Consider the following 26,629-nt stretch of genomic DNA (forward strand, 5'->3'; position numbering starts at 1 on the left):
TTTTTCCTTTTCTTATTTTTTAAAGCATTTAAGCTTTGTATAGTTTAACCTGGAAGTCCCCAGTAACTCAACAAAACCAGCTTTAAGTAAAATTTAAATGCATTTATAAATCCTTAGAATTGGCACAGAGCTTTACTTTTAAGGCTTTCCTGTGATTGACTCACTTAAGATGCACGTTCAAAGCAGCATCATTTTTAGCGAGCTGTGAAGTATCCCATGCTCTGTACAGGGAACACAGCAGCTTCATGGGGAAGGAAAGGGGGTTCTGCTGGACACCCCCTTTCTCCAGGCCTCAAGGAAAGGCTGGCAGTCTGCTCTTCATACATAGCTTTCAAAATCTGGGAGTGACATCCCTCAGAAGTATGTGTATGTTGGTGGGGGGTGTTTGCTTTCAGTGCATGGTTCAGTGAAGAGCAATGAATGTTTTATGAAGGAAAGGGAAAGAACAGTGAGGGGTTCTGATTTCCAGCTGATGACACTGAGTTGTTTATTCCCAGTGAAATCCCTGCAGCTGACCGAGGACTGAAGGGACAGCGTTTTCTTACACAGCACTTGGTGGCAGTGGCATTTGAAAATGAGTGAAAGAAATACATGTTTGGGCATGTGCCAGATGGTTTTGTTGTCTTTGTGGATTGTTTTTCTGCCCATGTTTGCACTGAACAGTGCTTTACTTCGCAAGCGCTTTTGATTACTTTGCAACAGCTTTTGATTTTAGTGGGCATTCAAAGGGAATGAGATTGGTACTTTTATGAAGAGCAGTAGTCTTGCCATTTGCTCTTATTATGTGCTCTGTATATGAATATTTAAAAGTTGGTCAGTTAAGAATAAATTTGGGAATTTTTGCAATAAAGTGTGTGATAGAGAAGAGCGCTAAGGAGTGCAAGCCAGGCACATTGTGGGTCTTGGTGTAACTTACGTTCCAAAAAGCTTTTCCAAGTAATTAAAAGCAATTTTATGACTGCATTGTTAAATTTTATTGGAAAGTCTGCTTCCAAACTGGGTTTAACAAAGGGACATTCAAAGTGGCATCTTAGGAGGAGAATGGATGGTCATCTTTTCAGCCTGGGCTTGGCTGGGGGAGATAGAGAGATTGTATTTCTCTGCTGTACTGTCTTCATTATGTGTGCAAGGTACTTCACAGCAATAAAATTTCTCTGGAGCATTTTCATGCTGTAGTTCAGTTCTGTTTTTTAGCTAGATAAATATAGTTGACTCTTGCCCCTGCATTTAACACAGTGTCTCATATGTCACTCTAATTTATTTTAAAGCATCCTCTGTCCTGACATGTCCTGTTATTCAGCAGGAGACTGGCCCTTTATAAAGGCATTGAAGATCCCAGTTAAACCTGCTGGGATATTGCCCATCTGCAAGGCTTTCAAGTTAACAAATTACCCACAGGTGTATGTTTTCAGGCTCAGACTTCTGGGTCACCTCTTATAGAACCTCGTTTGGTTTTTCTGTTTCTCCTACTTGTGGTCTAAGGGCTAGGATTCATTAATATCATAGATGTTGTTATTATTAATATTTATGTTAACATTAGTAATGTTAGTATTGATAATAATTAATTATTCTTGTTATTTTTCACTTTATTCTTAAAATAATGTTGTAGCTACTGACTTCTTTGTTCCTTTTTCCTGAAAAAGTAATATTTTAAAAGTTTCAGGGATCAAGTGAAAAAAACCCCACATTTTTTTCACTTAATACTCTGATAAACAGCAGTGGCCTAAAATCTGCAGGTTGCTGCTGCAGCCCTTGGGTTTGCCAATATATTTAGCAGTTCTCCTTCTCAGAAACAAGCAGCAATTTGTGCATGCTCTTCACAGTTTGCTATGAAATTTTAATCATCTTTGCTACTTGGGCGTTTGGGTAGTGTGAGAATGTTACTTGTGTGCATAACACACCCAGTCAGAAATAGCTGACCTGGTGCCTGGTGACTACAACACAAGGCTTAAAAATTGCCTCCGAATTGTGCATTTTGCTGTCTTGCAAGCTTGAAAACTTCCAAGGGTTTTTCATAATCCTGTAGTCCTGGTTCTTCCCCTCTCTGACAGCATCCTGGCAACTGCCTTACTTATCTTGCTTGCTTGTTTCTCTCTTTCCTTTTTTGCTCTGCTGATACTGTCGCACTTGTGTTTCCTTGTGCCCAGTCCTGCCAGTAGGACTTATGAGAGCTAGTTTCTGTTGTGCATTTCATAGTGCTCTGAAGTTTGTAAACTGCTTTTTGGGTAAATCTTTACAGCAATTAAAAATAACCAAAGCAACTAAAGGTGTCCTGAACATTATTTTTATTACCTTCCTTATACTGAAAATTATTCTCCACAGTGGGTAAATTTATTATTTACAGTCTGTGCCACAGCTGCCCAGTAAGAAATACTTGATTGGCAGCTGATAATTTGAAGTTGGTGGTTTTTTCCCTGTGTCTCAAATCCTGCAAACCCCTCTGGAGAGGGAAGCACTGCTATGTGATGCAACTCTGGTCCCTGCTGCAACAGCAGCTGCACCATCTGATGTTCAAGGTCCCCCTTGAACCACATCTTGGTCCTCTGCAGCCCTGCACGGCTCATCCTTGAGTTTTGGCGAAGGGGTTTGAGGCCACTGGTTGCTCCAGGAAGGATCAGGACATTGAGAGCAGTGCCTCTGCGTGGCTCAGAAAAGCTGCAAACACCCCTGCAAGGAAACTTCTGCGTGCTGACCCTGCTTTGTGCTGCCTCCTCCTTTCTGCCTCCTTCGCTTGGACCACAGCTAACATAGCAAAGCTCAGCAGAAACACCAGTATAGCTTGGGCTATACAGGTGTGTGGTGATGGGCAGCAAGATGCTAAATAGCTCCCTCCCATACCCTCCCAGCCCTCTCCTGGTGTTCCAAATCCAAATTGAAGGACTTTCTGCACGTTTTCTCTCAGCGAGAAGGTTGCCGCATATGGAAGATGCACATCCTGAAGGGGACGGACGGGCTGGGAATCCAGATAACGGGAGGCAGAGGGTCAAAGCGGTCCCCTCACAGCATCATCGTCACCCACGTGGAGGAAGGCGGCTCTGCACACAGGTGAGGTGACAGTGGTGCCTTCATGGTGGTGGGTGTGATGGGATAACCACAGCCATCACTATTATCTGGGTTCATGAGAGGAGTTTGGGGTTTTGCCCTCCTGTGGTGTGAGGGTGAGAATATGACACTGTCAGACTAAAAATTTATTTTTCTGTTTGATCACTGAAGCTTCTTCTAGAAGGTTTTGTCCAAACTGTAGACAGATCAAACACTGCCTTGGTGGTGAAGGGAAAACCAAGGAGCCTGATGGCTTGTTGAGCTTTACCCCAAGCCCATATTTGGAAGATGTGCCTTTCCCATGGCATCAGTTGTGCAACCACAGGGTGCTTACTGACTGCCCTGGTGTTCCTGATGGGGTGGAGATGGGGCTTGCTACCGTTCCCTTACCTAATCCAGTGGGACACAGAGAGGACTTGTGGAGTCTCAGCCCTGCAAAGAGAGTGAAATTCCCCTGGTTATAACAATGATTTCAGGTGGGCACCTTTCTGAGCCCCTTTTTCTAGAAAGTAATCTAGAAACACTGATTGGTGCAAGCTCAGCATAGTCGTACATTGTCCATGCGTCCGCATCCCACCACGTTCCAGCGGAGCGGGGCACTGTGGTAGGACCACCCTGCAGCTCCGTGTTCCCACTGTGTTTCTGCAGGGATGGCAGGCTGATGGCCGGCGATGAGCTCCTCATGATCAACGGGCAGTCGCTGGTGGGGCTCTCCCACCAGGACGCCGTGGCCCTTCTCCGCTCGGCCGCTGGCCTGGTGCAGCTGGTGGTCTCTAGCAAGGTACAGACATCTCCTGGGTGGTCTCACTAATGTACATCTGCAAGTGTTTGAGCAAGTGCTGTGTGAAAAGGGCGTATTTTCCATAGGGAATCACGTGTGCGCTTTTGCTGCTCTAAATTTAATGCACAGCGAGGGGAAATATATCAGTAGCTGCCACAAATCTGTGGCAAATCAGCACAGTATAGACCAAATTAATGATTTGCTTGTACTGTCACTGTCACTCATTGTGCAGATGAGTATTTATTCATGCACACGTTACCTAAGTTTCGGCCAAAACCATTTTCTTAAAATTACATGCTGAGTAAAGCAGGCTGTTCTGAGCCTTTTCTGCTTCCTGCATGCACAGCCTGTGTACCTCTCATCTCTGTCCTATCTGTGTGCCTGAGATTTCTTGAAAATTATCTCTTGGCTTGAGTTCCTTATTTTGTCCTTGTTAATAGCATGGAATGGAGCTCTTACAGATAAAGGAACATGAAACTTCAGGAAAATGAGAGTGGAACTCATTTATCAGTTGGACTCTTCGTTCTGCCTTGATCACAGAAGAGGTTGAGGGGATATTACATAATATTTTGCTTCTTTGTTTAAGAAAATCCTGCTCACCTCCATTTGCTCTTCTCCATGGAGCATATCCTGCTGCCCCTGGACCTGGGTTGCTGCAGGTGTTTGGTGCATGGCCAGCTGACTCCCAAAAGCACCCAGGGATCTCAAATTAGGACCTACCTGCAACGTGGGTGTCACCAGGACCTTTGAGGTGGTGACAGGAACATCTTGGCCCAAACAGAGCACTCATATACCTGCATTTCCAGGGTGTCAGCAAGCCACTCTTGTCAGAATTTTAAATCTTTATCTTAGCTTCACCATCAGATTTCCCCAGTCATCCCAAAGCAGGTTTCTGTGACTTTAATGTCCGAATGCTCTTAAGGCTTCCCTGGATGCTGCATGCACATGTTTTTCAAGAAGAGCCTCTATTCCACCATATCCAAAGTGAAGAGCCTGTGACTTCTCTAACATTTCTGTTAGACATTGAAGTTCATTGCAGACCTTCTTCAGAGTCACAGTCTGGCATTAACCCCACAAGTGTTTATTCTGGAAACACCACACTTTGTCCTGAAGTAGGTACATTTTGTGTCTCCTTTAGACAGCTGGATTCTGCCAAAGCACATGGCAGTAGACTGCATTATTTCTCCTTAAAATTAAGTGCTTGTTCCTGTGGTGACCTCATCAAAATAATCATCATGCATAAACTTAGGGCATAAAATTTTTCTTTCCTGATCAGGCTGTGAATCTGCTTGTCCTGGGCTCTGTGCACTTGGACAGTTTTCATGTCCCTGGAAGGGGGACTTGGAAAGGCAAACAGTAGGGAATACAGCCTGTCCCATATTTCTGGTAGCCCCAGAAAAGGTGTATGTAGGTGAAGTGTTCCCTAGTAGCTCCCTCTGGGCATTCATTATTTGTTAGTATAGGAATGTAGCTTTGCCTTTTGGTCTGGTGATCAGTAACACAGAATTTGTTCTGAAAGCAGTGAGTCTGTCTGGCCACTGCTTTTGGCTGAGGCACATGTTTGCCTGCCAGAAAACATGGCAAAGACTGGAAGCAGATGCTTGAGCATCGGGAATGAGTTGGTAGAGGACTGGAGGGTCAGTTTTCATTGTATTGTCCTAAGTAGCATTGGTGGGTCAGTTTTCATTGTATTGTCCTAAGTAGGATTGTCACTGTATTATTCTTATGTCTCTAGGTAGATAAACTTGTAAAGAGAACATTCATAGGGAGGGAACAGGAGCACAGGGTGTGATTTGGGTTTCAATTGAATGAGTAATGAGGTCTGTCAATTCTCAGTTCACTCTCAGTGGCATTTACTAAATCCAAAGTGGGGAGGAACAGGCTGCCGAAGAAGCATTTATTTTAAATTCTTCTTTATGAAATCTGAATGTTTTAAGCGTGTATTAGCCTATGTTTATTATATATACACTTTAAAACCGAGCCTGCTTTTTATAACCAGACCATTGAAAGTTTGAGCATGTGCAAGTGTGTAACACAGGGAGGATTACCAGGGAGCTCACTCTGGGCAGCTGAGATGGGGCAGTTTTACTGTGACACTGGTGTTCTCTGCACGTGATGTAATATATTGTGTTGTCTCATGGGTAGGAATCTTCTGAAGGGGATCTTCTGAAGTATCCATCTACCAGTTTGCCAGACTTGCTTAGCACTTGTTCAGTCCAAGACTCTGTCTCTTGCACTGACAATAAGGAAAACGAAGAGCCGGAAGAAGATGTGAAAGGAGGGAATGTGTCTCCTGAAAAACTGGTTGCTGTAAGTGTGGTTTTGGTGTGACATTTTTACTCTCTCTCTCAAAGTCCATTTGCATCTTTCACGTTCTTCTACAGCCTGACAAGGAGGGCATCCTTGGGACCAGGCAATCCCATCCCACCCAGCCCTTCTCTGCACGGGATGTGGGGGAGAAGCTGGAAAGGGGATGGCATTTACTACAGCCCCTGCCACCTCTGAGCTGCAGCAAGGCAGCAGCACAGGGAACAGGAGCTCTCGAGGCCTCCAGCCTATGTTGCAATTATGGTTTTGTTTTTCTCTTCGATTGTTTTCCACCCACTTCCACTGCTTTTGTTGGATCTGATGCAAAGTCTCTTGCCATGCTTACGCAGTTACATGCTCTTCTTTCCCCTCCTTTTGTAACAAAACTTCTTTAACAGTTTATGAGTCAAGTCTTGAAGTTTGTATTTGTTCTGTCAAAGCCAACAGACATTTTGGAGGAGGGATAGGAATTTCTGGCGGTGAACCATAGTTGAAGTTCTGAATAAATGCTGCTGGTTGATAATCTCACTTGCATTCCCTTCAGGGCTGCATTAAGAAGAGATTAAGTGGGTTATTGTTATTTATTTGCAATGCAGCAGCTCTATGAAACTTCATAGGTCTTCTGGGCCTTTTTTGTATGGTGCAGACAAAAATAAAATTATGTTTCTAGTCTAAAGAGCTTGTGGACTGATTTTCCGACAAGGGAAGGCAGGTGGATTCACTTGAAGGTTTTATCTGCTTCTTACTTTCCTTTCTTGTCTTCCCCTCACACTCTTTTCTGTTAAAATAAATCAGTTAAACCTTTCAATGGCTCAGATATGATACTGGTTTGGTGATTTGTTTTGATTTTATATTTTTACACTTACACCTGAGCAAAAAGGCTGTTCCCCAGGATGAGTCTCATGATGCTGATGTTTACTTCCTACATGCCTGTCATCTCTGACTTACTTTGGGTCAATGTTTATAGCACTCTCACACATCTTAATACTCTGACAAATTTTGTTATTTCTTCACTGTCTTCTCTTCTATGTGCAAGGGTGCCTTTTTCGGGGGATGGAGGGAAAAACAAATAAATGTGGGACACTTAGCATGCTGATGTTGGTGTAGTGTTTGTGTGCGAACTTGAGCGGGCATCTAAGCATTCTTTCAACTATCAAAATACTTTGAATTCTTCTACATATCATGCTTTCTATTCTGGTAATTTCTAAGAAGACCATGGCTTGGCAGCACTTAAATATAAAAATCAATTTCGACAAAATTCAATTATGTGTGGCTTCAGAATTAAGCTCCCTGGCATTCCACTGACTCAGCACACACTGGGAGTTATCTGTCACTTGGTTTGCTCATGTCTATTCCAGCAAGGCTCTGCCTCGTTGCCAGTGATGGCTTTTTCATCAAGTGTTTCCTTTACAGATTAATGTAGTGCTTAGGGAAGCTCAGGATGGTTGAGGTGCTCGTGACCATGAGGACACAGCTGCATGAGCCTCCCTGAGCCCTTCTGCTTGGACTTGAGTTTAAGAGCCTGCCCTGATGTCCATTGCCGTGCCACTGCAGCTGGCAGTGGTGGTGGCAGCCACTAACTCGGAGCCAGCTGGATTTGCCTGCCTGTCAGGCGCTCTCACCCCTGATGGCAATAGCTCCTGGCTTTCAGAATACATCACTGGAAGGTTGAGGGGAAATCACAGAAATGTGGGTACAATAAACACTTTAGAAGAGTAGCAGCAGGGTTGTTGTTTTTTTTTTTTTCCATTGTCTTCTCTGCTTCTAGTAATTTCTTTTGTTGAAAGGATGTAATTTAAAGAAATGCAATAAGTTATTGGTGACTTTCAGGACCTCTTCTGTTTTTGCTTGATCTGCACATGAAATCATTGCTTTTCTGATCCAAAGCACAGAATGTGTTTGTGTTCCCCTTGCAATTGCTGTGTCAGCATCAGAGTGCAGACAGGGCTCTCTGCAGCCTGAGGTGGGCAGTCTGTACTGTGTAAACCTCTCAGCTTTACCTTCATCCTCATCCATCCCACTCAGGTCTGGGCAGCCTGAGCTGGGCTGGGCTGTGCAAATACTGCATACCACAGAGGAAGGTAAATGTATGGAAAAGATAAAATTCATGTGGCTTTTTTCCACCTGGCAAGATTGGGGGGGATTTTTCATAGCAAAACTTAGAAGATGATTTCAAGGCCAGTATGAAATCAAAGCATCACAAGATTTTATTTTTAAATTTATATGAGTGTATAGTCCAATTTATTATTGCACAATTGCTCTGGAAATCACTGCTCTGTGCTGCTCTCACACTTTTGATGATATTCATGTGTCTTCTCTTTCTCTCACATACATTCCATTATATCTGTATTGTAGATAAGGGATGACAGTGTGGCTGAGGATTAAAGCAGGAACTAAGCTGGGCTATTTTTAATCAGCGCAAATGTAATTGTATTAGACTTTCAGGATGGGTGGTACTCAAGGTCTGCACCAGGTAAGTGAGACTGTGATCTCAGTCTAAGAGTCATTCATAGATTTGAAGCTGACTCTCAACTCAGCCCTGTGCAGGAGTGATCTTTCTCACCTCTGACAAGTGGTTAATGGATCTTCTTGTTCACTCTGCAGGGCTCTGGCGGGACTTAAAGGGGTGCTGTCAGGTGCTTATGTCATACTGAGTAATTCAGAGTGTTTTATTGTCAGCTGAGGCTTCACTGTCCCTTTTCTGACCCAGAACAATGTCTATCTAATTCTTAAAAAAGTCTAGAAGATACTAGAAACTTGCAGGAGCTTCTAGGTTTGTCAGAGGTATTGTGTCATTAACTTCTCTGTGAATATAATTCACTGCTGAGTGTTCAGAGCCATAATTAATAGACCTGATGGACTTGTGTTTTAGCACCTGATTGCCTAAAGGCTGAACCAGGCAGAAAAAACAATCACTTGGAATGAAGGCTTGTATTCAAATATTCATCCTTGTAGCTACTTAGAACTCATCTGGACCAAGCTCTTAAGGAAAGTGACTTAAGTTGTCACTGTTTTGAAATGGGACATCCCCCCAAGGTCCCTTCCAACCTGGCTTATTTTAAAAATCTGTAAAAAATTAGTTAAAATTAAAGTTATCTTTTCTAGATGCTGGTCGTGAAAAAATTGCCCTATGAGCAGTTGTTTTCAAGTCTTTTAAGTTCTGCTCCAGCATTTTTGGACAGGAAAATAGAGTCTGAGCTAGTCTGCTTCTGCAGAACACAGCAGAAGAGTTTAGTGACACTTGAAAACTGTAATTTAAGAGAAGTATCACCTTAAGTCTTACTTGAAAGTCCACTTGTTAAGTTTCATTAATAAAAATCACATAATACAATTTAAATGGAGTTCTGCTTTTACAGTCTTCTTATGTAAAGCCCTGTTTAACGTGAAACATGCCTTAAAGTTTTAACTTCATTAAGACTTGTGCTGCCAGGCAGAAAAAGGATTACATTAATGTCCTTAAAGTGCAATTCTTTCAGGAGTAGTTTGTCCAAAATGTTCCTTAACCTCAGACACGAAGCACTGGCCAGAGAGTTGTGTTATCCTAAACAGTCCTGAGACATTTTGGGGATTTTTAACTCCTGCACCCCAATCCATATTTTGCCATGTGCAGTTGACACTGCTATTCTGAAAGGTCACTATTTATGTCCAAGTGCAAAATAGGATAATATGATAGTATTTGCTTTGGATGATTTATTTTTAATTCTACTTCACATTTACTAATGTTTCTGTTGCTTGAAATTGAACCTGTCATTGCATTTCTGGCTGGTGGAGCAACCTGGGAAGTGAACTCTAAAGAGAAAGCTCATCTACCAAGAATTTACAAAGTGTCCAATGAATTTGGGGATTTTTGGTCCCTGGACAGAAGCATATGCCATTCGTAGCTCCTTCAAAAGTTACTTGCCTTTGTGTGTTTCAATATCTGATGGTCTGAATATTTTTAAATGTTCAGCTTCAGTGACCAGCTTTATATTAATGGCTTGAAATTTCTAGAGGTTTGTAGAACACAGCAAGAGCGTGTCTGCCTCAGAAGGTTTGGATGTGTAGTTGCTGGAGGCAGGGATGGAAGACTGGGGACTGCTCCTCTGTACTTAAATCTTGTGTTCTTCCCAGATTCTTAAATCTGCTATTCCTGATGCTGGAGGCAGGACCCTGAGCTGAGTCTGCTCCATGCAGAATAGAACTGTAAAAAGAGAGGAGCTCACCCTCATCTCTTCCTTTTGAGGTGGCGCTGGGAAGGGAATTTGCCTCCCTGTGCCTAGGTTCACCATGCAGGCAAGCCCTGGGGACACCACCTCAGGCAGCACCCCGAGCTGCATGACCCTCTGCTGTGGGGTATGAGGGCCTTTCTACTCATATTTAATCATTTTGAGATTACCTGAAGTGTGGGATGTGTGCCTTCACATCAGTACCAGACGTGTTGCACGCAGAGACATCCGTGACCCTGCAAGGTCTTCACCCTCCTACCAGAACAGAAACAGGATGGCTGCTGCTAAAGGTTCCCTGTGTGATCCGGGTTACCTGATCCCTGCCAAAGCCCACTTGTGGTTTTCATGCAAGACATATAGCTGAAAGGGGATTAATAAACCTGTTTGGTGAATGTGAAGAATTGCATTTGTTTAACTCTGCTCCCTCTCAGTTCATATTTTTTTTCCTGTGCTGTAGGACTGACTAGTTGATTTCTGCCATGAGCCTTTCTGTCTTACCAGGGAATCCACACATAATTACCTGTAGCCATGCAAGCATAATGAAGAACAGGATAACAATGCCATAACTTTAAAAACAGTCTTGGGGTCAAAAGTTCTTCTGGAAACACTGAGAGAGAATTTCAGAGAAAGCATTAGCATTGAGAAGGAACAGGAAGCATAACTCAACAATTAAATGTGTTCAGGGCGTGGAGAGGGCCCCTCGTTACTTGGAGTACTGGAGTGTTTGTTCCCATTAGGGCACTGCAGTCTCAACACAGGCTGCAGAAACACAGCTCACTCCTCAAACAGCGCTGGATGGCTGGGAGAAAAGCAAGAAAAATATTTTCCTGGCAGAAATTTGCTTAGCAATGAGAGTCTTTACTTAGGGGTGGGGGGAAGGGGAAGGAATTGAAGAGCCTGGTGTGCAGCTTTTTTATATACTGGGAAGGGTTCAACAACTCTTTTCCTCTTGGTGGTGATGACTGGCAATGTTTGCAGATCCTGCTCTGTGCCCCATCTCTCTTGGAAGGGGCAGGCAAGGGCAGGGTCCAGGTGTACCTTGGCATGGCTCACAGCTGCTGCTCAGCTGTAAATGCTGAATTTGTTGAAAGTCTGGCTGTACTGTACCTTTCTGAGGTACGGTATATGTCCAGCATATCGGTGGGCTTTGTGCCCATGCAGCGCCCTTCCCTCATGCTGTGGCTGATGAGACACACTGGGTCCTACAGTGACACCAGAAGCAAGTTTTCAGAGTAAATATAATTAGGAATTTGGGCAAGAGAAAATGACAAAATGCTTGGAGACCAAATCTTGTCCACACAGTGTTAGGGCTTCTAGTGTTTCTAGAAGCCCTATCACATTAAAATAGGCAATTGCAGTTGGACTTGTTGTGGGGGGTTGCTCAGTGATGGGCTGGTTGTGGTGGTGTGACTGGTCAGAGCTGGGGGAAGGTATCACTTGAGCTGGGGGAGGAGGAAGAGTGCTGAAAGGCCTCCAGGGGTGCAGCATCACTGGATTGCTGTTTTTCACACATTGTAAGATTCACCTCTCAAGGAGACATTAACACGAGTGCGTTCTTCATGTCAGGACAGAGCTCCTCAGAGCACTCCTGTCGTTCCCATTGCCTGGCTCCCAGCCTTTCTGGGCCTTTTCCTACTGCTTCCATCTTAAAGGCAGAGACCAGAGAAAACTCTTTCACCCAGGGTCCAGTACTTGAAGGGTTCTCTGTAGATGTGATGCTGTCTCCAAATCATGAATACCTCCTGTTGCTTGGGCTGGTGGAACATAACCTTTCTTACTTGACCATAAATAACAGTGTGGACAATGCCCAGAGTTACAATTTTTGCTCTTCCCATGTTATATATTTGAAAGCCGAGTCAGCAGAGTAATAGAAACACAAGTTTATCTACAGTACAGGTTCTGCATGGTCTTTGTTTTTGTGAATGAGGGCTTTTCCCATAAAGCATCAGATACAGTACAGCCTGTCTCTCGTTTGGCTGTTTGGATAACTGCCCAGTTTTGAAGGAGATGAACTGCCTTTAACAAGCTAAAAATAACACCCTCATGGCACTGGAACAAGAGAAATGCTGTCACAGCCATGCAGTTCACATACATTAGCAGAAGGATGATACATACTCGAGAATTTTTGAGTTAGTGTGAATGTCTCAGAACCACATCTGCAAATTTTTGACTGTGTGCACTGTCCAGTCTTGGTTGGAATCAGGTAAAATAATTTGAGATGTGCTGTGCAGCATCCATAATGTATGAGATTTCAGATCCTTGAAGATGCAGGTAAGAAAGACACGTCATCCAGGTATGAAAGACAATTCTTACATATTCCATATCTTCTTGTATACTTAGGATGGTATAAAATGCCAGTTTGCAGCTGAAATCCAAAGCTCCCACCAGTGGTGTCATGGGAACACTCTCTGCAACTGTTGGTTGACGTCGGTATATTAAGAAGGTCTTGTTTCATTCTCAGGAGAGCTTTTTATTTTGAGGAGTGATTATTGCATATTTTATCCTTCACTGGGAATTAAAAGATTGTCATTAAAAAAAAAGAAAAAGAAAGAAAAAAAGATAAGCAATTTATTGTTTGTTATGAGATAAAGGCTCCAGATTTGTGGTAAGCCATGAACTGAGCATGTATTAAACAAAATAATGGAGTAGCTGAACCAGCTTTCACACTGCTTGAGTTCCATGTTTGTCATACACTCATGGAATCCCTTAGGTCTCTGCTGTTTACTAACTGGTCTTCTGGGATCTCTCTGCAGCACATAGAGACATCTCGTGGGCAGTGACTAAACTGCGTGGAAAGCATGTGTCCTGCTTTTTTTATGTTTTGGGGGGGAAAAAGGATAAAGCATAAAAAAGAGAACAGCAGGGATCTGTTTGTGTGCATTTGATTTCCTTTAGCTCAAAAGCTGTTTCTAGTGGAAAATCATAATATACTGCAGAAGAAGAGTAATCTTGTCCAAAAAGGATTGGGAACTGTTTTGCTGGGAGCATCTTACTGTTTCCAAGGCATGTGTTGTCTGCGATATGTGTTTCTTGGAAAACGTAGCTGCGTTAGCCATTTCCTGCTTTTCTTCATATTTAAAAGGATATTTTTTAGAAATTTTTTCTCTTTGAAACATTATGAATAATTTTAGTGACTCTTTGGATATCTGAAAATGGAGTGTGCTTTGCTTAGCTGCAGCTCTGACCAGTGAGTCATTGGAGCCAGCACAGCTGGGACCCTGCTTCATCAAGAACCTGCCAGCATCCTCTGAACAGTGGTCCTCTGAATGGTGGTTTCTGGTGTCAAACACATTCAAGAGGGTTTTGGAGAGTCTTGTAAAAAATAAATATAGCATTACTGAAGATGAGAGTAGCTCAGCTCTGCCACAGTACATTTCCAGTCTGTTTGCAGAGTGGGCATAGGCGGATATTGCTGCTGTCTTTGTGCTGGTTAATGACGGGTTTTGTTTCTTGTGCGGGTTGTGTATGACTCTGAATCTACTCTTGTATATCTACTTTGTATCTACTCTGTACATTTTGAGAAGAGACACAAAAATAACTGCTGGGAGTTTGTGCCTACTGAAGTGAGTAGCAATTCCCTGTCTAGCAACTACTGCATTGTACTGAAGGCTTAGGGTTGCTTTTGAGTGCAGGCATTTAGTTAAGTGGCAGACTAGACACCACTTTAAAAGCTTTTGTTTTGTTTATTTGGCATTTCCACCTATTCAGAAAGCTGGGCAGCTCCAGTTCTTGACTGTTTATCAGATTTCCTGATCTCTTGCTGCACATGAACCAAGAGTTTTCCAACACTTTCTTTAAAATTAAGTTAAGGAGGGCTTGGGTTCCCGTTCCCTTTGGCTGGGCAGGAGGAAGTATGGGCTGCTCCTGGTGTTACCAGCATGTGTATTTTCCAGGTGAGCTTCTGGGAAGGTGGTGGAGGCTTTGTTTCACCAGTGCTGCCAAACACAGCCCAAATCTGAGCCCTCCCAAGGCCTCTCTGGTAAATGTACAGAACTACTGTCTGCCTTGTCAGCTTTGCACCAAGGGAGCAACCAGGGCACTGTTTTTTCTAGACGTGCCAGTTCAAGACCCTGAATTAGTGCTGACCTGAAGGTGATGTTGCTTCTCTTTTCCTCCATCCCTGTCTCCAAGTGGTTCTCTGCTTCTGTGTCATGAAAGAGAGGAGCAGCAGTGCAAATTGCCCTTTGGAAGAGGGGAGCAAGCTAGTCCTCTAGCTTGCACCAAAAATTGCTACATCTGGATTTAGTTTGGACTTCTTGTGAGCCCCGTGGTTCCATTTAGAAACGGAGCTCCCTGAGCTTTGGGGTGTATTGTGTTTTGGAAAAATGTCCCTAGGTACTGCAGCCCCTGATGCAGTGTGTCCAAGCTCATCAGCCTCCTTCTAGGATCTGTGCAGATTTGTACATGGCCTAAAACAGAGCAGTAAGGCATAGAAAACTCAATGCTGTCCAAGATTAGAAAATCCATGTCCTCTGCATCACTTGCAATGTTAATTCTCGTAAATTATAGTGCTGCAGTTTGTAATTTGTCTGTGAGATGGATTCAATTAAAGTGAAAAAGAGCTAATTTAAAAGTGAAGGTATTTTACTTTCTGTGCAAGGCAAAGGGGCATGTGGAGTTCCCTGCCTAGCAGATACATTTAAGGCTTAAAGCATGCTGTGCCCCATAAAGCCATAAATAATTGCACAAATAACTGAAACAGCTAGAATTATACCAGATCATGGAAAAAAAATCTTGAAAATTTTTTGAAAGGTTAAAGGCTTTTAGGCATCAGCATGTCTCAAGGGACTAGGAAGAAAGACTTTGTGCAGGGAACAGGTGAAGGTATGCATTGGGTGTTTGGGGCATTGCTCTGAAGAGTCTGTGCTGGCTCCTCGTGGAAGCCTCTTGGGTTCCTCCTGATGGCTGCCCCACAGACAGTGGTGTTGGGGCAATTAATGGTTAATTGTTTGGGGTAGTGCTGCTTGAGGAAAAGTTGTCATGGCCGAAGACCAGGACAGAGTGTGACTGGGACCAGAGAAGATGTGGAATTTTCCCATTGAGCTTGCACTGGTGCACAGCCATTCCTCTTTCACGTGGCTGTTCTGAAGAAGGGCAGTAGTCTTGCTGGTGGACTTGCTTTGCCAACACAGGCAGGACAGAATTTGTCATGCTGCAGACTTCTCAGCCTGGTTCTCACTGCTTCATTCCCAAGCCACCAGGATAAACTGGTCTGCATGCTGCTAGCGCTCTTCGGCAGAGCCAGCCAGGCTGTGCCATGGGGAATTGGGTGGCCTTGCTGATGGGGAAAGGCAGCAGCTGAGGAGCTCTGCAAGAGCAGCAGAAAAGCAGTTTGCTTATCAAATTGTATCAACCTCTGTGTGCCGCCTTGTTTTTGTAGATCGGCAAGGGATTGCCAAGCTGTTTGCGGTTAAACAGTGCAGACTGTCATAATCCTGCTCCTCATCTCGCCTAATTAAGAGCCTGGTCACGCTGGAGCTTTGCCGAGGCGAGGACTCTGAGGGCAGTTGTTCGCTCTGGTGCAGTGCCAGGACTGCGTGTCCCTGATAGTGCCGTTTCCTTCGAAATCAATTGAGATGTCACCGTCACTTGATCCCAGAGCTACTTAATGAACTGGCAAAATGGGCTCTATTTTTAGGTCTCCCTTTAAACTACTGTGCGCGTTAAAGCTCCCCTTGTCCTTAACACTGGGACAGCACTGGGAGGGATTTATTGGTTTAGTTTAATAAGAGACCTACAGGACTGAAATAATAAGCTTCATTTCCTTGAAAGTGAGGAAAATTAAAATGGCATGGTTAAATCTGGGCAGCCACCTCGAGACAGTAAAGCGATACGTTCATGGCCAGAAGGATAAGGTGGAGCTGGGTTTTTCTTCTTGTCTAGGTTATGAGAGAGCCAAAGATTACAGACACATGCCTTTGGGGAGTTCTTGCAAGCTTTGTAGATCAGATTTCTAAGTGTTTTCTGAATAGGATAAAACTCCTGGTGGTTTATTAGGCAAACTCAACAACTTAAAGAATACCTACTTCATTGCAAGTGTTAGTGTCTTCCCCTATGGGTTTATAATTACTGTCAGAAAAATACTTCTGCTAAAATAGAAAAGAAAACCCAAACACAGATAATTTAAATGTTTTAAATGACACAGATAATTTACATGTTTTTGCTTCGTAATTGTAGTCTGAAGCCTAGTTGGATAAACTATAATTTCAGGAAGCTGTTGAGAATGTCTTGAGGCTTTCCCTAGCATTGGTGTTTGCACACATGTGACCTTCTGTGGATCGTACATGGGGTTTGGGGGTTTGCTATCTGTAGGCTCACAGGCTCCAGGATTGCCATGAGGGGAAGGTAGCTTGGGGTGCACAGTTTCAATACAAGTGGAAATTGTGTCCTGTTTTTCTTCCCACCCCACTGGATGAAAATGTATGTGGTTGCAGAAGGCACTGGTACTTTTCTCCTGTGGCACAGTCAAAATGAAATCATGAAAAACCCCATCAGCAAAAAACCAAACTCAAACCCCATGTAGCAGAGGCATAAGATGTGCTGAATAGGTCACCCTTGACCCTGAGTTCAGGGTGGAAATTGGCCCTGGCAGAGATGATTTCAGCATCTCTTTGTACAATACTACAAACTAAGTAATTTTTTCTCCCGTCTTCTGAGCTGGAGGAAGTGGTCCAGCTTTGGGCTGGGAGCTGTGTGGTCTTACCAGCTACAGCTGCCCATATCCATGCAGACTGCGAAAACCAAACAGCTCTACAGCTCCAGACTTGATCTGTGTTGTGCTCAGCTCCAGAGAAGTCAGATTGGACCCATCCCCATCTGTTGGATGCCCAAAGCACGCCAGCAAAACTGGCTGCTTTAGGGAGACGTTAGTCTTGTTTTTCTTCATGTCTGTGCTTCACGTATTTTCCCACCACAGAGTTAGCACTGGCCTTATGCAGCAATTGATTCGTACACCTGTAAGACCACCATGTGATTTTTGTGTCTATGCAAATAATTTCTACCCTTCTACAGGGGAGGCACCCTCACTTCATAAAGAGTGTTCCCACTTGTATGGCAAACTGCCATGTATCTTTGTGAGATCCATGAGGTCCTGTCTCATTTCCATGTGCTTCTGCTGTCTTCTGGGTATCCCAGAAATCTCTTGGAAGAAGACCTTGGGATACTTTGGCTGTGGTCTAATTGCTGCTGGTTTGGGTTTCTTAGGTGGGGTTTTGAATCCGATGTCTTACATATCTTCTGGAATCAGGCCCTTTTCAGGGTGACCAAATCACAAGTGCTGGGTTTTTTTTCAGACTGGTGAATGAATCGGATGGTTCTAAGTTTACATGGAGCTGTGAGCTGCAAAGCATTTGGTGCTGGAAGTGGACTCTAAAGTAGTTGCTGCAGTGCCTTGAAAGATCAACAACTACTAGCTAGGATGTACAAATCCTGTGTAAATTAAGTGTAGCTGTTCATGTTGAAGGGGAAGGAATAAAAAGCAGTTCCCATTCCAGCTTCCTGTTTCTGCCAGTTTTATGTTTTCCTGAAGTTTCTACTGTTCAAACTAAAATCACGAAGTCTAGACTTTGCACAAAAGATAAACTTTGGCTTTGTTGGCTTGGGTATAAGAGGGACTGGGGGATGGGAGGCAGGTTGTGGGAAAGACTGACGTTTTTAAGATTGAATAGCAGAAGCAGAAATTATTTTTACAGGAAAGCATTTGGCTACTTGGGTGGGGTTTTTTTAAAACTGACTTCCAGCAGTTCACCAGCACCTTCCAAAAATGCAGGGGCTGGGCACAGCCTGCCCATGGGCAGCTCTGCTTGTCCCTGAGTGCAGTAGAACAGGAGGCAGAGGACATGTGGCTGTGCTGCTTACCTTGTTACTTGGCGTCCGGGCAAACACAGTCGGTAAAGAGACTTCTCCTGTCCTGATGCATTTACTCAGGGTTCTGGGGTTGTGATCCCACCTGTAAACTTTAATTGCTCATTTCCAGGCTTTTAAAGTGCTTAGCTGTAATAACTTTCTGTTAAATAAGCTTTTCATCCTCAAGCTTTGCATTGGTGCTCAGCAGACACTAACAGTAAAATAATGCTTTTTAAAAGTAGTTTTCTCTGTAAAGATATGATGTCTCTGGAAGCCTGCAGAGCAGCACAAATGGAAATAAAAGCTAGAATTTTGTTCAAATGCATGACGAAGCAACTGAGTGAGGTGCCACAGAGTGCTGGATGCATTCTGGAGGCATTAGCATGGTGTCTTGCAGAGGATGTGTGACTATAATGTCTGAAGGCATTACGAAAAATTACTTACAGAAAATACTTCATACAATTACATGTTTTGGAAACAAAGATGATGTGCAATGGAATTTTCTGTCCCATAAGGACAATGAAAAAAATGTCATCAACCTGTCTGGTTTACAAGAACTTTTTTTTTTTTTTAATGTCTTTAAGGTGATGGAAACTGAGAAGTCTCAAGATCCAGCTTGTGCAGAAGTGTCCAAAGGAAACAATCAGAGTTCAACTCTGGCAAGTGGCATACTGAAATACAGAAGTCGATCTCAAGGTAAAGCTGGACTGATAGAAGATAGCAATTGTAGATTTTTTTTATTGTAGTGTATTTATTTTAACTCTCTAAAAGTGAGATAGGATTTCTTTGAAATCATATTAGTTTATTTTGGAAGAAAAATCCCATCTGTAAGATAGTTGCATTCAGCCTCCTGATCTGAGCTATTGTAGGAACAGAAATATTATGTGTATGTTAGAAGTGTCTTGTTTGGTTGTGCATTTCTTTCTTTTTTTTTTTACTGTTTGCATTGTCTGTATATTTCAGTGTGCTCTGATCAAAATGCCAATTACAGTGATTCATCCCCAGATTTTCTGTTGCTTTGTCCCAAGTCTTAGCAATAATCTGTGTGCAGAGCTTGATCATGTTCTCAACCCTAATGCTTTCTGAGGCTCCCTCCCTCCTGTGTTCACCCTAATTTCCAATTACTAAGGTATATAAGGATACTCCAGGGTGCTCCTCTGCCTGTGGTTCCTGAGGCTGTGAGTTGGTGGTCACAGGGGGATCCAGACCCTGTTGCTGTGAGTGCTGATGCCCTTGGGCTGTGGGTGAGCCTGGAGCATCTGCCAGCCTGGACTGCAGCATGAGAAAGGAAGATGCATTTGGAGATGGGCAGAAAATACAGAATTACAACTGTTCTCCTGAAGAGAGGGAGAACTGATGGGAAAGGGTTAGTTGTAGGTGCCAGGGAATGAAAGAATGCCAGGATGCTGGTCCTGCCAAGATTGCTATCCTGTCTGTGTGCAGCAGCAGCAGCCTGTGTGCCAGGGGAAGGGGAGTTGAAAAGCAGAGATTCCAATTTCAGATCCCAAAGCAGGGAGCAGGTTTAAATTGCGCTCTGGGCAGTGGGTACAAATTCTGCCTATGGATGCATCAGCAGAATTGCTTTCATGCTGAATGAAAAAAAGCAACTGCCCCAGCTCTGTGCTCCATCCCTCCCTGGCACTGGCAGCGATGCTCGCACAGCCTCCAGGCAGGAAGGAGGTGGCAGAAAATGTGTTTGGGGCTCTCCTGGGCGAATTTTCAGTGCATCTACCTCAGACCATGACTCCCTGTTCCTGGGATACAGACAGTGAGGATGAAAGGAAATCAGAGCTGTTGCTCTCTCTGGCAGCTCCAACATAAGGCTGGTTTAAAGTAATTTGAAATCCTCGTCATGAAATGCAGTTTGTGCAAATTCTGCTTGTGTCTTGGGTTTTCATCTGTAAAATAGGGGTTAATATCCCTTCCCTGTGTGGTGTGGAAATGACAAGGATAAATGTGCGGGAACTGCTGTGACTGGGGATTCTGCAGGACCTTGGAGAAAATGAGAATTGGAGGAGCCCTGTTGCGAAGAGTAGGGTACTGTGTGGCTAATTACAGGATGTCCTTCAAGACAAATAATTCTGTTTCTTACATGTACTCTGCACTCCTCTCTTTAAGACAAATCTACAGAAGAAACCTAGAATTGTTGCCAAAAGGAAAGAAAATAGCATTTTTTGGCACATTTTTACTTTTTCCATTCCAGAAAAAAATTCCCTCAAAGTGACATGACACCTCCAGAAATGAATACTGCTGCAGTGTCAGGTCTTTTAATTTTAAATACATGAAGCCTGAGAACTTAGTGCACTGGCAAGTGCCATTGGGTGTGAACAGATGAATTTCTTTCCTGTCCCTGAGCTACCAACTCAATTATCTTCTGCTTTTCCTTAATACCATGAGTTCAGTATCAATGAAAGATTGCAGAAAACCTATGACAGCAGGAAAAGTTCTTGGTTGAGTGTGATCAAAACTGGTTTCCAACTGCCTGGCTGGGAACTGCGTAGTATTGTTTTAAGGCACTTTAATTTGGGATTTGCAGGAGGTGGTTATTGCCTGCTGGTGAGAGAGGCTAAAGCAGCTCTCAGATGTTGAAGGATGTGTTTCTGTGGTTGTTCTTAGGTGCCGCATCTCGCTTGGAGTCTGTGGGAGAAGACGATGAGCTGACAGTGGAAAATGGTGAATCAAATTACGAAATAGCAGTGAAATATTCCCGAGGTGGAAGAAAGCACTCTCTGCCCCAGCAGCTGGAGTCAGCAGGAGCCAGACAGGTGAGCGGGAAGGCAGAACTGGCTGTGAGCACCTCATGATGCTTGGTCATGTGTCATCTGCCTGAAGCTCATAGAAATGGGCAAGGGTCATGAAACAGGATCACACAGGTACGTCATGGGACTGAAACCAGGCCTGGACACCAAACTGGGATGTCTTGGCCACCTGTGGAGAGCTTCTTTGAGTGTTGTGAAGGAGAGGACTGCTTGCTTGTGGCCGCAAGGTCCTAAGGCTGTTTGTCTTAGGAATTGCGGTTCTAGAGATCTGAGGACTTAAAAAAAATTTTTAAAAGTCCCTAATGCTCTTTATTTTAATTGTTTTAAAGTGTAGGCCTTTTCCTTCTCCTTTCCTTTCTCCTTTTTTTTTTTAGCAAATAAAGACTTGATTATATCATGAGGTTATCTTTAATCCTCTTAATTTAAATTGTGACTGATACATTTCAAAATGATTCTACTGTGCGAAATGTGGGAAAATTACTGTGGCAAGATTCACTTTGATTGTAGTGAGCTGGGGTTTCATCCCTTGAACATTTCTCTGAATATATCTCTAAGATACTGCATCCCTCTTCCCTGACACATGTAATTTTCCTGGTATGACATCTGCAGTATCTTTGCCAAGCAATCAGAGCAATTACCCTTGTTTGTTGATGTTAGGACTACCATATCGTGAAGAAATCCACACGTTCCTTCAGTGCTGCCCAGGTGGAATCTCCATGGAGACTGACCCAGCCATCCATCATTTCCAACATCGTCCTGATGAAAGGGCAAGGCAAGGTGAGGATTTCTGCGTGTTTCTCACATGTAGCGAGAGCTGGCATTTAAGAGATGTCTCCTGTACTTCCAGCTGCTCTCAAGGTAGCTGGTAATTGTGCTAATGATAAACAAATCCCATTTCCAAACATAAATGCCAAAGTAACACCTGCAAAATACAGGGGATGTGATGTTCGTGTTGTCCACTTGACACAGGATGGCTTTCATTCTGGTTTGGTGCATCTCGCCATTACTGAAGTTATCAAATATTTATAATGGATCTCTAAATATGTATGTTTATGCAAAGTCAGTGCAGCTACAGAACAGTACCTGTTCGCATGTATATTTATGGACAAGCATATTTTCCCTCTGTGGAATCTGGATGCATTTTTAAAAAAAACAAATTACTGCAAATTAAGCATTAAACCTGAAGACAGGTTACTGGCTGATTGTTTCTCAGAGAGCACTGAATTCCATGGGTCAAAGAGTCATCTTCTCTCCCTCAATAATGTGTTTACACGCTTGCTAGATACCAGCTGGCTGAATGCTAAGAAAAAATAGATAAGCATTAACCTAGGTATACATTGTTTTCCCTAATCAAATCCACGCTAGCATTGGAGCTGTCATTTAAATATGCTAAAAATATGCATGTCCTTTTGTGAAATAGTCTTCAAAGTCATCAGATGGATTTGTTTTGGACTAAGAAGATTTGTTTTGACTTTCAAGCTCAAATGCAAAACTAATTCCTTATTGTGCTTTATGTTAGAAAAAGAGTTAGAAATAGTTACTTCTATGGGTAGACTGGCTCACAGTTGCTTTAACTTCCCTTGGTTTAGGAGCTGTGGGTCTTTTATGGTGAACAAATATTTCTTCATTTCTCTTATTTTTTTACTCTGTTTTTCTCAGTAAATTAGATTATTTCTCCCCCTGGGATTAGCCACCCTCTCCTGCCCTTCTGCATTTAGCTCCAAAGTTTTAGGTAGCAGCTTGGGAGAATGCAGACCCTAGAGATCATGAACCACCTAAGGCAGCTGCCATTTTGTGTGCCTTCCACCAGCCTCATGATCTCCTCTGTTTGGGATTGCACCTTGTACAGTTTGTGCAATAGTGCTCAGTTTATTATCCCTGTGCAGACCTGGGACTTGAAATATTTCTCTGCAGAGTTGCAGTGTTGGTGGTGGGGAGCCAAGGATTTGCCTTTAGGTTTGCATCCAGATCTGCAAGGGCTGGTTTCCTGCTGTGGAGTGGCAGTGCTTGTCTGGGAACATGGGCTAGTGTAGGAACTGTAGTACTTTGCAGACATATTTCTCCCAACCCTCCCATGGAGCTGTGGGGAGACCTCCTGTGTCCAGGCTTGGGAGTGCCGGGAGCCTCCTGCCTTCTGCAGGTTGATTTGCAGTAGATAATTGCAGAGGGTTGAAAATTACTGGAGTTATTTTGTTCTGCACAAGGGAGCTAAGTTGCTGCCTGTCCAGAAATCAGTAATGTCTTACCAAGTTATTGGACTTGGTAAGTTACTAGACTTGTGGTGGCCTGTTCTGTGTTCACGTAGTGAAACAAAAGATCTGATTGTTGTGTTGGATTGTAAACTCAGTGCTTGCCCTGGCAGCATCCCTCAGCTGGAGAGTGCTGCCCAAGGCAATAATAATGTCCATGGCTTCAGATCACTAAAGCACAGCAGTTCCCCACATCCTTTGTCCACCTGGTCGGTGGCTTTTCCCTTTATTCTGTAAAATGCATGAACAGCAGCGACGAGAGGGGAAATATGGGAAAGGGTTGTGGACGAAGGAAGTGATTTGTCTGGGAAATAACTCAGCAGAAGGGGGAGAGGTTCATTCTGCTGTGTTCATCAGTTCTCAGGTCAGCTTTGCGAGATGGTCCCATAGCCTGCTGGGGTAGTGCAGGGGTAACAGCTAATGGATGGAGCCCTGGGGAATCTATTGATCTAGATTTATTTAAATACAACGTGATATATGTCTCCAGAATAATTAAAAATGTGCATGTGAGTGGTAGCCCCCACATGTCATTCTCCTTTCAGCTACATTCCTTACATTGCAGCACTGACCTTATGTCATGTTCTGAAGCTTTTCTTTTTCCTGAGGAAATGTAGGATCTGTGATAAGATAGGATAAGAGAAACTTATAGTTAATCCTGGATATAGATCTCAGGGGTAGGAATTGACTGTCTGTTAATTCTGAATAAATGTGTTACTGTTTTTAAAATGGGAAATCTATTGACCCCATGTTTTGACAAAACACAAAATATTCTCGGAGTTTTTGCTATATCAGCTTAGGGTGCCTGCTGCTATATTTTGGACTGATGAGTGTGTTGATAATGGAGTGAAAGTAAATGAGAAATGGGATGAGAGAGTAAGTTGGCCAAACAATTCATCAGAAGATTTTAGGTTTTCATCTTTCCCTTGTCTTGTACATTACTGGTAGTCTTTCTCACACAGATGATAACAGAGTAAGGTGGCAGCTGTGTGTCTTCTCCTCTCTTTTTTGTAGGAAAAGAGAAAATTTCTTCAAATCTGTTCTTTCTGTAGGGTCTTGGATTCAGCATTGTGGGAGGTCAGGATTCTGCTCGTGGACGCATGGGGATTTTTGTGAAGACTATATTCCCAAATGGAGCAGCGGCTGCTGATGGAAGGCTTAAAGAAGGTATGGTAGAGAGAATCCAACTTCACATAAACGACCACAGTGGGATATTATTTCAGTCCAGGGGTAAAATTCAAGTACAGCTATGTTTAGGCACCTGGCCAGCAGCAGCAAGAGGCTATGGAAAATGTTAAGTGCCCTGTTTGTTCATCCTGTGGAAGATCATTCATGGCAATTAACCTGACTGTATTTCATACTGAGAAGGGGGAACTACAGAATAGTGGCGGCTGCTTTGTTTTCCCCTTTCTCTTTCATGAACTTTATTTGCCCAACAGCAAGCTGCAATTCTCCAGTTGGAGAAGGTCAGTGACAGCAGGAAAATATAGATAGCCAACAACACCTGGCTTAAAGATGCGGGACTGAGAAGGCATTATATATAGGGACGTGGAGTCTGGGAGAGGTTCATTTGAGCCCTTATACTCTCTAAACCTCCTGCTATGATTTTGACAGGACAAGAATCATAACCACAAAAAAAAAAAAAAAAGGATGGGATTGGCAGTAAGATCACTCTGATTAGAGAGGGAAGTATAGCCAGGTTTTATTACTGCTTTTCCAATCTTGGTATCTGAGCTGAATGCATAGCCTGCTCTGTGTGTGCTGCACCATGGTCTGAGTGCTGTGACACAGCATTCTGACAGACAGACAGACAGACTCTTTAGTGTTGAAAATACAAAGTGACCATGCGTTTAGAGTGGTGTTTTACAACCCTTCTACAGGGGTTGTGTTACTTTGCTTCCACGGAAAGCTCCTCCTGTGTTACTTCTCTCAAGCTGCTCCTGTGTTACTTCTCTCCTCGTATCATCATTCCCCTCTTTCTGTCTTATCACACTTGTTGTATTTGAGGCTGCTTTTGGTGCCAACTCTCACACTTGCTGCCAGAGGGAAGCTCGCATCCCAGCATCATAGGTTGTGCACTTGCCGTGGGAAGCCAGTAAGTAGCAGCTGTCCCGTAAACCCAGGAATCATTTGCAGGCTATTCATAGCTTGAAAATTCTTTTTTTTTTCTTGACTGAAGCTAGGAAAGGGAAGGAGGGGTAGACTTAGCTGACAATATTGCCCCATGTCATTTTGCACAGACACAAGTAAAATTGAAGGAAGTGGATCTGGATCATGCTGACCCTCTTTTTAATAAAATGAAGATAGATAGCTCAGCTGGGTGTAAGTAGTAAGACCTAGAGCCTGGAAGCTGGTAGAAATCTGACAGGACATGTTCCTTGAGGTGAAAGAGACATTTGTTGTCACAGCGTGTGGGCTACTACATGCTTCTCTGTCCGCAGGCATTTAGTAAGGGAACACATTTGCTTTCTGCACGTGGATGCAAGGTTCGTTTTCTCAAACAGGCTTTGAAGTGATGTGCTGTAGTGTTTCACTTAGTTCCTCATTTCTGCTGTTAAAGCTTACAAAAGAAAGGCAGTTTTATAGTACCTTTGGACTTTGTGTCATAATAATTTTCAGACTTCAGTTAAAATCCACAGCATTTTCAGCTTGTTTGTGGGAATGGGAATGCCAAGTTCAGAATCTCTGCTGGAGAACAGTTTTTACTTTGGTAATCCATCACTAGTAACTTGTAGAGACATTACTACAAGTGGAAATAAATTGAGAACAATAAAAGGCTTTTTATTGGATAGTTAACTGAAATCCTTATAGTAGTGGATCACCTCATGTTCAGGAAGGATGTTTTAAATATTTTTAGTCTTTATATTGCTGACCTCATTTTTTGTATCTATTTACCAGGGGATGAAATCCTGGAAGTTAATGGAGAGTCTCTGCAAGGACTGACCCATCAGGAGGCCATCCAGAGGTTTAAGGTAACATGCATATAGCACTGAAGAGCTTCACGCTCCTCTTCACTCATTGCCATCTCCTACCCTCAGCTTGATACTCCTGCGCTGCCGCGAGTTACTGTGTGCAGGTTTGGTGACAAGTGTACAAACGTTGGTCACCTCACAGTGGTGGTTCTGTGCTGTCTCTGCAGCAACTCAAGAAGGGCGTGGTGACGCTGACGGTGCGCACGCGGCTGCGCAGCCCCAGCCTCACGCCCTGCGTCACCCCCACCCTGCTGAGCCGCTCCAGCTCCCCCAGCACTAGCGGCACCGCGCCCGTCCCCGGCCTCGAGGAGCCCGAGGGCTCCTCCTCCAGCCGCAAAGGACCCGGCCCCAAGGACAGGATCGTCATGGATGTGACACTCAATAAAGGTGAGCGTCCATCGAAACGGTCTGGGGAACAAATCTCTTCTTCTTCGGGGAGTTTTTGGGAATAGCTTAGAGATTCTTATGCCTA

The 26,629-nt window shown here is 43.5% G+C and overlaps 1 protein-coding gene across 1 annotated transcript in view; it reads left to right on the forward strand.

Annotated features, from left to right (window-relative positions):
* PDZD2 (PDZ domain containing 2) overlaps positions 1–26,629 on the forward strand; it is a 202,410-nt gene that overhangs the window by 144,550 nt on the left and 31,231 nt on the right. The window contains 9 exon segments of the mRNA XM_030968474.1: positions 2,903–3,045; positions 3,691–3,823; positions 5,969–6,133; positions 18,765–18,876; positions 20,797–20,945; positions 21,597–21,716; positions 24,238–24,352; positions 26,084–26,157; positions 26,325–26,544. Of these exon segments, the coding sequence (XP_030824334.1) occupies positions 2,903–3,045; positions 3,691–3,823; positions 5,969–6,133; positions 18,765–18,876; positions 20,797–20,945; positions 21,597–21,716; positions 24,238–24,352; positions 26,084–26,157; positions 26,325–26,544 (1,231 nt within the window).

This window comes from Camarhynchus parvulus, chromosome Z (assembly GCF_901933205.1).
Source record: "Camarhynchus parvulus chromosome Z, STF_HiC, whole genome shotgun sequence".
In the NCBI taxonomy this organism is placed as follows: Eukaryota; Metazoa; Chordata; class Aves; order Passeriformes; family Thraupidae; genus Camarhynchus; species Camarhynchus parvulus.